This window comes from Echinops telfairi, unplaced genomic scaffold (assembly GCF_000313985.2).
Source record: "Echinops telfairi isolate 266 unplaced genomic scaffold, ASM31398v2 ScPeMD7_23;HRSCAF=83, whole genome shotgun sequence".
NCBI classification, from domain to species: domain Eukaryota; kingdom Metazoa; phylum Chordata; class Mammalia; order Afrosoricida; family Tenrecidae; genus Echinops; species Echinops telfairi.
The window spans coordinates 23,062,605-23,074,646 of NW_022103920.1; the positions used below are offsets into that span (position 1 = coordinate 23,062,605).

Genomic DNA, 12,042 nt, shown 5'->3' on the forward strand with positions numbered 1-12,042 from the left:
TTCATCAAAGATATGCTGTAATGTAGCTGTCATTTCAATATTCATCATACCTAACCAACCTTCTACATCTCTGATTCTTAAAATATGCTGGGGGATGGATAGATGGACGGACAGATGAAGAAACAGAAATCAGGCAAAGTGATGATGGGTTTTGTAATGTAAAGAATGACAGTGTTGTTTACCAGAGGGACGATGTGTAGGGACTCCGATTTTATACTCCTGCCTAATGGACAAGTGTCCTAAATTCTCTGTGCCTCCATTTCCTTATGGATAAAGTTGGTAAAAATAGGCATCTTTCCTCATCAGGTTATTGCGCTGATTATAGGAGAAAATGCATTTAAGATACTTATTACTGTGCTTGGCTCTCCAAAAATGCTTATGATGATGAGAGGGAAGGACAGGAATGAGAATGGTTCCTAAGCAGAGACCCAATCAGTCCAGATTGCTTTATATTTATCTGTAGGGAGATTTTTTTTTTAATTTGCCTATGACCATTGTTTAGATGGCATCAGGGAGAATATTTCTTTAATGTTTCCCACCCTTCTTCAGATGGCAATGGGCAACAGAAACGGAATTGCATGATCTGTAGCCCCTTCTAGCTCTGTGATTGAATCCCAGGCAATACATAAGGCTCCTCTTTGTGTGCTGATGAAAACATCATTAAGAGAACATTAGCCTCTTAAATATGACATTTATCTTGAAGCATCCCTGCCATCCCTGTGGTAATGGGAAATCTTTTCGCATATAGATAAGCTAGGAGAAATTATTTACCCACAGAAAAAGGTGGGGCAAACCCTGAAATCAACATTGTGCTGTCCTCTGTATTACTATTCTTGCTCAGTTTTCAGGGGTCTAGAGTTGTCGAGAAGGAACAGATTCCAGGGTCACATCTGTAAAGTAACCCACCGAGAATCTCCTCGTGCACACACCACTGTGTTAGTGAACACCGCCTACGTGGCCAAATACAGTGTAGGTTTTCTGGGTGTATGTGTGTGGTTTGTTTGTTTTTTTCACTCTGAAGAAAAGAATGTAGAAATTTGGCCTACTGAGGTTGCCAGACATTCCATTTAGAAACTGTAAGCATAGTTCCCAGCATTGTACAGCCAGCCAAATTTATAAAAAAGAATGATATCCTGGAAGACATCTCTCTAGCATCCACCTCTGCCACCCTCATCCAGGCTGCCAGCCATCCTTTGCTTGGCCTGGTACTGCAGAGGACTGAGGACTAATTTTCCTCTGATTTCACACTGGCCACTGCTCTCTTTTCTCTAGGGCAGCCAGAGAGATCCTATCACATCACTTCTCTATTTAAAAAGAAAAAATGTTTTAAAATACTGCTTCCCATTGTATTCAATAACCGAGTACACTCTCCTTCCCCTGCCCTGCAAATCAGACTTCCCTTCAGGCGATGTTCCCTCACTCAACGCCCACTGTACATTCTTTAACGACTAGCATGATGCTTAGTACTACTTCATATTTTCCTAAAGAGTCTATAGTATTTCCTGGCACAGACTGGCCTCTGATGGTTTGCTAGCAAGGCTGCTGGGTATTCTGCATAGAAAGTAGCCATCCTGGCTGGCGGTGGGGGGGTGGGGGGGTGCTCCAGGAGGGCTCCAAACACAGAGATTCTAACTCTGTTTAATGACGGCACTCACATATACATAGACCTTCAGGGGGGCCAGTAGCACCTTTGTATCTCCAGGAAGCAGTCCTGTCCCTCGGGTTTATCCTCTTAGGCAGTAGAAGCTGCCTGACTGCAAGAACACCCAAGAGGCCTGTTTGTGTGCGCACCCCACTGTTACAGGGAGAGGGAAGTCATGTAGACTCCTTGATACATGTCCATGACTTTGCATTCAATATGGGCTAGAGAGCAAGATCCATCATCTTTTATATCCTATTAATTCTTCAGTGTCGAGGCAGTCCCAGAGAGGCACAAAGGATTAAGTGCTTGACTACTGACTGTTTTAGTCCTCCCGGAGGGCTTTCGTACCAAAGGGCCTTGTGAGCAGCTTTTGAAAGTCACAGCCTTGTAGCTGTAGGGAGCCCGCAGTTCTGCTCCGCAAGCAGGGGGGTCGCCAGGAGTTGCAAGCTACTGGCATGTGTCGACTCTCAGGAAACACATTGACACCCCTGTTTGCCAAATGCCTGAAAAATCGTATCCCTTCTGACAGACGCTGTTTCTGCTTGGCTATTTCAGCACTTTTGTGTAATGGAAAATTTCACAAACACTTGCAAGAAATCTTTGTGCCCTTGGTTGTCCGCTACGTGGATCTCATGGAATCCTCCATCGCCCAGTCAATTCACAGAGGCTTTGAGCAAGAGACGTGGCAGCCGGTCAAGTAGGTATCTTGCCTCCTGTCCCGTGAGCACCCACCTCTTCAACCCTGACCTGAAGACGTTGCCCCTGGCCATCTTCAGTTATTGCTTACGGTGGTCCCTTCCCACCTTGTTTGTTTCTCTACAGGAATATCGCCAACAGTCTTCCCAATGTAGCTCTTCCAAAAGTTCCAAGTCTGCCTCTTAATCTTCCGCAGATTCCTAGCCTTTCTACTCCCACATGGATGGCTTCTTTATATGAGTCCACGTGTGTATCCCTCACTTATTAACTGGTGGTGTGAATGTTAGCTAGTGCATGGCCTGGGCTGCGCGGTGTGCAGTTGTGTTTAAGAATGCATGCCATTTATCGTTCAGAGGAATACTATGTTTGGCTTTTAATTGCTTGAGTTTTTGAGGCTATGAAGCTAAGCTTAGTAGATCTATGATAAATGATGTAGATTTTTAAATAATAGTGGTAATGACACTGTGCTGGTATCACTCGTGTGCAACCTATGGGGCAAGGGTCATTTCGTGGCCCAGGTTTTAGACTCTACCCTAATAGATCTAGGACAAGCTCTTCATAATCAGCCAGTCGGTATGGTAAGCAAAGTTTGTAGAATGTGTAGGCCCTCTAGCTTTGTCACGGCCAACATAACTCACCTTGTGCACGTGTGAAGACATTGTAAGAACAGTTTGAGTCATATATTCTGTTCCCATTTTCACCCTAGTCTCCGCTGTACAGAAGCGTGATTTCAATTTGCAGAGAAGGTGTGGTTCTTTATGTCACAGCACTAGGAAGTTGTTCTTTTGTTCTGCTCAGACACCAGTAGGTACAACTGGTAGCCTGTGGCAATGAGCCTACTGGTTGCAGGTTCAGAAGCTAATGGTCGCTTTGGAGTCCACCAGTCCTGAATTCAGGGCCCGCCACTGGCTTGTTCATGGTCGTTCCTCTGTAAGCCTCAGCTTCCCTCAACTCGAAGGTGGTCATAACACCGGATTTTAAAGTCTTTCTGAGAGGATGGAAAGAAGCAACGAGGGGAATTTGCCTGGAATAGCCTTGGTTCTCAATACATGATGATCAGCCTTACTGTTATACATGATTGTTCTCTCCATCATCAGTCCTCTTCATGGTGTATAGCTTTCAAAAGGTCAAGCCTCCCCATACTCAGGTGAACTCAGGAATGGTCTGCGTTTCCTGGCAGGAAAAACTCGGCTGAGGAGTCACATGCTTTGAACCTATTTCATGCAAAACCAGGGAGGACAAATAATTAGAAGAGCCGTGCTAGGAGCCCAGGGCCAAGCTCCTTGTTTAGTAGGCGCCCTGTAACAACCTTGTGAGTGAAGGCCCATTCCATCCCATTTTACAGATAAACTAAGGCACAAAAGGAGTTGGGGAAGCTGCACGAAGGTGTGGTTCTTTATGTCACAGCACTAGGATGTTGTTCTTTTGTTCTGCTCAGACACCAGTAGGTACAACTGGTGGCACAGGAAGCAAAGCATTGGGTTGCTAACTAAAAGGCTGACAGTTCAAACCCAGCAGCCACTAAGCAGAAGAAGGCTAAAGGCAGCCTACTTCTACAAAGGTTTACAGCCTTGGGAAGTTTATTTTTTAAATTCCTCACTGCCCTATAGGGTCGTTATGAGTCAGAATTGACTCAGCGGCAGTGGAAAAGTGTATCATGAGCCCTGATGGCACAACAACTAGGCCCCTAATTGTGAACCCAAAGGTCAGCTACTCGAACCCACCAGAACTGGCAGTCTGATCCTATACAGGTTACCTACCGCCTGGGAAACCCTCTGCGACAATTTTTCTCTGCCACATGTGTTTGCTTTGATGGCTGGCATACAACAAATTCATGTTATCTTTGTACTTTTCACTCAGACCATTTTAAAATGGAATCCCTTTTCTTCCCCATCCCTCATCCATTGAGCGCCCTTTATTTTGACCAAGGCACTGTGGTGAGCATTCTCCTGTGACACCGAGGGTTTTTGTCATTGCCAGCCCTTTCCAGGAGTTAGAAACTCTGACTCCTGGTGTATTGGAGGCTCCTTTCTGTTTTCAGTGATCTGCATCTTAGGGAATTGTGATTCAGTCACTTGTATTTGTATAAATAGAGCACTTGTATTGTCACCACCATGAGCAATTAAAATACATGTGTTATAAGTTAGTCACCATGATCTTTGCCTGCCACCGCTACCAACCCTTTGTCAAAGTGCCCAGATTGCTCAAAATGTTATGGTATGAGTGAAATTGTTCTTTGCAAAGATATTTGGTTATTAAACATTAAATAGCAACCTAAAAATCCATTTCACAAATAGAAGAAATATATGAACACATCTTCTAATTTAAAAAAAAGATAGTAGTCATAGTAGTGGTGTAAGAGTGTTTGAAATTACATGCCTGCCTACTAATATGCGAGGGGCTTCCAAATGCTTGTGGAACGATCCCATTCTCTGTTCTTTACATTTTGCCAGCGGGAAGCTTATCTTCCTAGCAAGTGCCTTTAGAGCTGAAATGCCCAGAAAGAAGATGCTACTGACAGGGAGAGATGTGGGGACCCTTCTTAACATGCTTCATACATTCTCATATAAAGTCCATGCTGATTCACAGAGACCCTTCAAGGCCGGGCAGAAATGCCCTGTGGCTTTCTGAGACTATAACTCTTTACCGGAGTAAAACATTTCAAAGAAAACTGGCATTAAAAGATAATGGGCTAGTTCCACAATCCCAGACATTTCTGGGTATGTGAGCTGTGAAAGCAAATGCCAGCAAGATAAGCTTCCTGCTGGCATTGTGAGGGGAGCCCCCCAGGGTCCATTACTCACGTGTAAGGTCTTCAGTCTGCGAATAGTTGTGGGTCAGTGATTAGAAATCATTTTAAAGTCAAAAAGTTCTAAGAACATCCAGATGTTATACTCCAGCACCAGAGAAAAACTACTGACACTTAACTGCCATTAAATGTACTATAACAAACCTTTATCATCCTATATGTTTATTGTCCTAGGTAAGCACAGTGATGGGTCAGAATCTTGTCATACCATAACAGGAGGGAGGGAAACCATATTCTTATTCACTAAAAGTATTTCATTTCCCCTGGTACTGAAAAAGTCCACTTTTAGGTGAGTTCTCCCTTTACCAGTTGAGATTTTGCTCTGCTGAGGGGATTGTTATTATTGTTGAGTCGTGGCATTAAAGAATACCTACAAATTTCCAATAGTCAATCCACTTCTATTTGTCCAAAGTAAAATATGAATTGTAAGAATCAGATTTACTCCTCTGCCAATCAATTCTTAAAACATATCTCCTCTTCCAAACCGCACACTGTGAATGCCTATGGGGGGTTCCAGGGTCTGTTTTGCCTCTTCTTTTTATTCTACTTATTCCAGAAAAGAGAAGGTTTTTTGACATTATTTTTTCAGAGCAACATGAGCATGGCATTGTCTGGCTCTTTTACATACCTGTACATCTGATTTTCTATATATTATAGTAATTGCTTATTAGCTGAGTATTAAGATTAGGAGATAGGATGTGAGTAAAGAGCTCTCTGTGCTTTGCTGTGATTGGTCCCTGGGGATCATAGCTCTGAGGACATCTTGGCTAGACGCGGCTAGAATTGCCAGCAGCGTGGGAAGAGAAAACTACGTCGCTTGGCAGTAGAGCTACAATGCTGAGCCAGGGGCTGGGGGTCAGAAAGAAAGGTTCTCATCCGTCAGCAAAAGGGATTTTTCTGACATTGTTTAATGAAGACAAGCTTAGCTAAACAATATGATTACTCTATAAGTAAAACCAAAAAAAAAGATGATTTTTTATATATAAGCTTTGCAGCCTTGCTCTTGTAACAAAATTGAGTTCTTGTGATCCTTTTTTTTTTTGCACAAACTAAATATGGAAATTTTAAGTTAACATATGCCAACAGGAGTGCTGGTGGCAAAGCGATCACGCAAGCAGCAATCCACTGCCACACAAAATGTGGGCAGGTCAGACACACCGTCCACTTCTTGGGAGCATTATGAAGCAGGTGCCTCCTGAAAGATTTACAGCCCTAGAGTCCCGAGGGGCAGTTTGAGCCTGTCCCTTAGGACCGCTCTACGTCAGAGTCCACTTGACAGCAGTGGGTAGCGGGTGTATTTCAAGCAGCTGCTGGGCAGCCGAGGCCAGATGATCTCACGGCAGCTTTGTTGTTACTCTGCTTTGATTCTTTTGAGCAGTGAGGTCGAACTATTTTACTTTCATATACTTGTATCACGGGACATGGTAGCATTAGCCTTTAATTTAGATAGTCTATGTAGTCTTGTACAAATGACCTTCATAATGGGGTGAAAATCCTGTCCGTGTGTATTAGTCTGGGTACTTTAGAGAAACAAATCCACAGCAACTCATGGATAAGAGAGAGTTTTATGTAAAGAAAGTGAGCATCATGAAAACATCCCAACCCAATGCTGCCCAAGCCCACAAGTCCAACATTAACCCATTAACCCAACACCAGTCCACAAAGTCCTCCACCTCACAAAACAGAGGCAATGGTGCTGACTGCAGGAAGAAAGCTGAGTCAGTGAACGGATAAGCATCTCAGCACTAGCAGGGGTCTCCACACGGCTGCTCCAGCACCCGGGGCTGCATCGGGATAGGTCCATGTGGCTTCTCCTTGGGGATGTCTTGCAGGAAGTCAATCTTGCAAGCTGAAGCAGGGAACTGCTAAGGCAGCTGCACCCTGGTGCGACCATCACAAAGCAAGAGACCGAGAACTAGAAAGGCGAGCCTCGCCACCCATTTATCCCTCCGCCTTTCAGTTAGCCCCGCATGTGATTATCGGCCAGGTTGGCACAATTAACTTACTCACCGTGAGAGTCATTTTGTCCCCATAGTGACTTCATTGTGAGTGGGGGTTCTCTAGTTAGCTGGAAGGACCACGCATACATGATGTTGTCCCCACGCCCAAGCACCCTGGGTGTTGCCTGGGCTATGTCATGACCTGGGTTTTCCTTGTGAACTAGAAAAGGCAAAACCGTTCAAGAGAGAAACAAAATGTGTTTCCCAGCCAAGCTTCTTGATGTCAACATTGATGCCCTTTGCCTGTTCCACCTGTACCAAGAAATGAGACACAGAAGGGCCCGGCTTTCTCCTCCCGTGAAGAGTCGCTGTGTAGGAAACCTGCAGGTAGCAGGTCTACTCTGTCCTATCGGGTCGCTATGGTAGGGCGTGACTCGATGGCAGTGAGTTGTGAGTTGGATTCTATAGTACACACCTGTAGCTACAGATACACAGTCGTCACCATGATGACGGAGTGGAAGATGAAGCGTATTGACTCTCTGACCTCCCACGAAGCATCCTCTGCATTTCTAGACAGATCATCACTTCCTTTGCGAAGCAGAGATGAGTAGACTACAGTTAAAATGACACCCCCAACCCCCAAAATCTCCTTGCTCGCTGTAAATGAATCCTTGTCAGCTCAACCATAGGGAAAGCCAGTGGAAGGTGGCTTAATTACAGTAAATACAATTTACAGTAAATACAATTGAAACCGGGCAGGGCGAATATAGAGACCCTTCTCTTTCTACTGGAGACCTGTAAAGTGTAAAGAACCTCAAGAGTGTTTTGTTCTTTAGGCAAACATTGCGTTTAGATGCCTTAGCAAAGTACCCTTATACCTTTTCCCCATTTTTGACCCCCTGCCTCCATGTGAGCTTCTCTTCCGTTCTGCGTGTGTTCTTCTATGACGTAAGATGTGGAAAGGAAGCCTTAGAAGGTTGACCGAGTAGAACTATTAGAGCCCCGAGCTGTTTGAGGTGATCCTTTTTAGCGGTGGGCAGCTGGTTTGAAAAGAGAGCTGACAATGAGTGGGTCACCCACAGAGTCTACAGTGGAAGTTCATGATGTTCATCCCCCCCCCCCTTTTTTTTTCTTCTAGCAATGGCTCAGCAACATCCGAAGACCTCTTTTGGAAACTGGACGCCCTGCAGATGTTTGTCTTTGACCTCCACTGGCCAGAACAAGAATTTGCCCACCACTTAGAGCAAAGACTAAAGCTGATGGCCAGTGATATGATTGAAGCCTGTGTCAAAAGGTAGACATGGTTTTTCAAGTTGCTGCTTCATAGGCCCGCGCCCACGATACCGCTTTCGCGACTTGCATAACTGTGACATATGGAAGGACCCCAGCATCTCACTCCATTTAGCTCTCCGACCTCAATCCGGAGGACCCAGGGAGGTGATGAGAGGTTCGGCCTTGGCCCAAGGACTGCCCTCAGCGGTGCCACCCATGCCCGGATTAATCCTTTCTGTTGTGCTTACTGTTTTCTCTGTGGGAATACTGTGCTTCCACATCCCAAGGCGATACCTCGTGAGACATATGGAAAAGATCTGTTAGGGACTTTATACATCACACATGGTGTCTGTGGGCTGCAAAGTGGCGCAGCAAACTCCAAATACGATCCTTGCTGTCTACTGCTCAGGGATTTCCCACTGTTTGCTGGTATTTCTACCCACCTTAGAGCAGCCCCAAGCGCCCATCTACATTCTGTAGATTCTAGCCAGAACGGGTATTGAGCCTGTGGGCTCTTCCAAACGGTTTTTGGTTTATAATAAAAAACAGAAAAGCACAGACTCACTGCTATGAAGTCATTTGTGACTTACAGCAACCCTGTAGGTCAGGCTTAGAACTGGCCCTCTGGGCGTCTAAGACTGTCACTTTTTATGGAAGTAAAAAGCCTCATCTTTCTCCTGAGGAGCAGCTGGTGGCTTCAAACTCCTGACTTTGTGGTTAGCAGCCTAAAGCATGACCCACTAGTCCCTTGTTGTGGTTGGGTGTCATCCACTCAATTCCAACTCATAGTGACTCCGAGCACAATGGCACAAATCACTGCACTATCCAATGCCATCCTCACCACTCTGTCTATGCTGCAGCTCATTGTGGCAGCCACCGTTTCACTTCACCTCGTGGAGGGCCTTCCTCTTTGCTGCTGCCCTCCAGAGACTGGTCTCCCCTGACAACATGTCCAAGGTATATGATGTCTCATATATGAGAGTCTCGCCATGCTTGACTCTCAGAAGCATTCTGACCCGACTTCTTCCAAGGCAGATTGGGTTGTCCTTTGAGCAAATCCTTCGTATCTCCAATGTCCTTTGCTGGCACCATTGTTCAAAAGCACCAATTGTTCTTCTGTCTTTGGTCTTACTTATTCAGGCTCCAACTTTCACATGAATAGGAGACAATCGAAAATACCATGATTTGGGTCAGGTACACCTAAGTTCTCCAAGTATAATATCCTTGCTTTTCAATACTCTCAAGAGGTCTGGCGCAGCTGATGTACCTAACGCAAATCGTCTTTTGATCTCTTGACTGCTGCGTTCATGAACATTGATTGTGGATCCAAGCAATATGAAATTGGATTTCTTTTCTCCATTTATCATGATGTTACCTGTTGGTCCAGTCGTGAGGATTATATATCAAGAGTACTTCTAAATTTCAACTTTACCCCTAATTGGCCAAACCTTGTTTTTGTTTTTCCATCGGTTTTGCTCATGATACATGTGTGAACATTGTGGGCCAGAGCATTTGAATTTCAAGGACAGGTTGGGATAATCGAATAACCCTCAGATTCTTTCAGAAAGCTCTGTCTCTAGGATACTAGTTAATGGTCTCATGAAGCAAGAATGTAGATTTGATTCTATAGTGACGTTCTTCTACATCCTGTTTGTCATTTGAGATTCTGATGTTTCCAAGCTGTGGTTATTCATTAAAAGCTTTAACAAAATCAATTCTAAAACACAGGTTCTGGAGTTTCTTTCAAAAACCTAATTTGGGTATTTGAAAATAAATAGACTCAAAATGACATAGAAGAGTTACACTTGCTGAGCTACACATTCCTGGCAAAATGGTGCAGAGTTTGCAACATCCTGGTAGTGATTGTCTTGGCTTGCCTGTGTCTTGGATTGGTTGGGTTGGGGTGGGGTGGTTTCATTTAGGTAAGTCCTCACACACCGAGAGTTTGTTTGACCTTAATGCCAAGAAGCATGTGGTTGTCCTACTTGAAAATTAACCTAGCCATTTTAAATGAGACTGGCGTTTCCCCTGGAATCTGAAAGACGGGGCTTCATTTGAGTAGAGCTGATGTGAATGCCTGCGTAAAGTTGGATTCCCTATGACATAGCACCAATAAACCTGATCTTTCTGACGTCACCCTTTAGGAGAAGCACCTCACAGGATCCTTGCTCCCAAGTCCTGCCACATGGCTCACTCCTCCTCTGCATGTTTGATATCAGCATGTGTAGTGTTGCTTTCAATGGAACAAATCAGGTGGGACACCTGTCTTCATGACTAATGAAAATGTTTTCATGACTAGAACAAGAACTGCCTTTGAACTCAAGCTTCAAAAGGCAAGCAGAACAACCGACTTGCGCATCCCAGCCTCCGTCTGCACGATGTTCAATGTGCTCGTCGATGCCAAAAAGCAAAGCACCAAGCTCTGTGCTCTGGATGGAGGGCAGGAGGTAAGTGACGCGCCCAGGCTGCCCTGCCACAGGAGGGTGCTGTTTCCAGAAGGGCTCCCATGACAGCGCGGGCTGAAGGAAGACCCAAGTTCTCCAACCCCAAGTGTTTTGATCCATTTCCTTGCTTTTCTTCAACTGGTGCCATTTCTGTTTCTTTTCTTTTTTTGCTATAATGTGAAGAGGGCCTAACCTTGAAGAAGTGGTCATTGAATTTCATATATGCCTTTTAACCGTGTCAAGGGTTTACATAAACCTTGTTTTTGACAAGCAAATTAGAAAGCTATCTCCTTTGTTTAGACAAATCTGGAGTCACCAGCGTTTGCATCTCTGAAGGCAAGTCACACATAAAAATAGCACATGACTTCTATAATTTACACAAACATTTTCTTTTTTTTTCTTTTCTTTTTCTTTTTTTAAAGATGACATAGAAAGATATTCTGAAACAAGGCCTGGCACCTTTTCATAAGTAAGCCATTGTTTCATTGATATATACGTACATACACACATTTATATATCTGTTTGGGTTTTGTTTTGGTTCAAAATCAAAATTTTCTCTTACTACTCCATCCATGTTTTAATTTTACAAAAAGTGGTGATTGAGTAGAAATGCATCTATTTTTTTTTAGACAATCTGTTTAGGTTGACATTTTGTTGCCTTTCCCCGTTGTAATTACTTTTTATTTTCTCATTTCTTTATTTTCCCCTCATGTTCCCCCTCATCGTCTTTCCCCCTCCCATGGCATGATCCAGTTTGGTAGTCAGTGGGTAAGTCTCGTTTCTTTTCCTTTTTTGTAAATGTCCGTGATTATTATTATTTTAATTATTATTATTTGTAAATGTCCATTTTCCATTTTCATCTTCTAAAATCAGTTACAACCTATTTTCAGGTTTTTGGTTTCTGTGTACATAAGCTTACCTTAACCTAACAGTTACCCAAGGACCCACGGAAATCTGCATAACTCATTTCCCCTTACATCATGTCTTCCCTGTAGTGTTGCAGACCCCACAAACTACCCTTATGTTTCACTAATGGTTTATTGTGAAGACATCTTCCTACCATAAACTTGACCATTTAAAGAGAACAGCCCAGTGGCTGTCAGTGCTACCACCAATGTTGTTCAATCACTCCACTTCCATCTAGTGCCAGCATGTCCCCATCATGCCACTGTAAGCAAATGTGGCGAAGAAAGCTGATGGTGCCTGGCTATCAAAAAGTATAGCATCTGAGGTCTTAAA

At 44.0% G+C, this 12,042-nt stretch overlaps 1 protein-coding gene across 12 annotated transcripts in view; it reads left to right on the plus strand.

Annotated features, from left to right (window-relative positions):
* The window catches only part of CADPS2 (calcium dependent secretion activator 2), a 382,815-nt gene that overhangs the window by 304,593 nt on the left and 66,180 nt on the right, over nt 1–12,042 (plus strand). For 4 of the 12 annotated variants that reach the window (XM_045288826.1, XM_030885185.2, XM_045288829.1 and 1 more), the window contains 3 exons: nt 2,198–2,339; nt 8,226–8,381; nt 10,659–10,806. In XM_045288826.1, coding sequence (XP_045144761.1) covers nt 2,198–2,339; nt 8,226–8,381; nt 10,659–10,806 — 446 coding nt within the window. Of the gene's footprint in view, nt 1–2,197; nt 2,340–2,464; nt 2,585–8,225; nt 8,382–10,658; nt 10,807–11,556; nt 11,572–12,042 lie in introns of all 12 variants that reach the window. The other 8 variants (XM_045288824.1, XM_045288822.1, XM_045288823.1 and 5 more) reach the window with 3 other exon arrangements.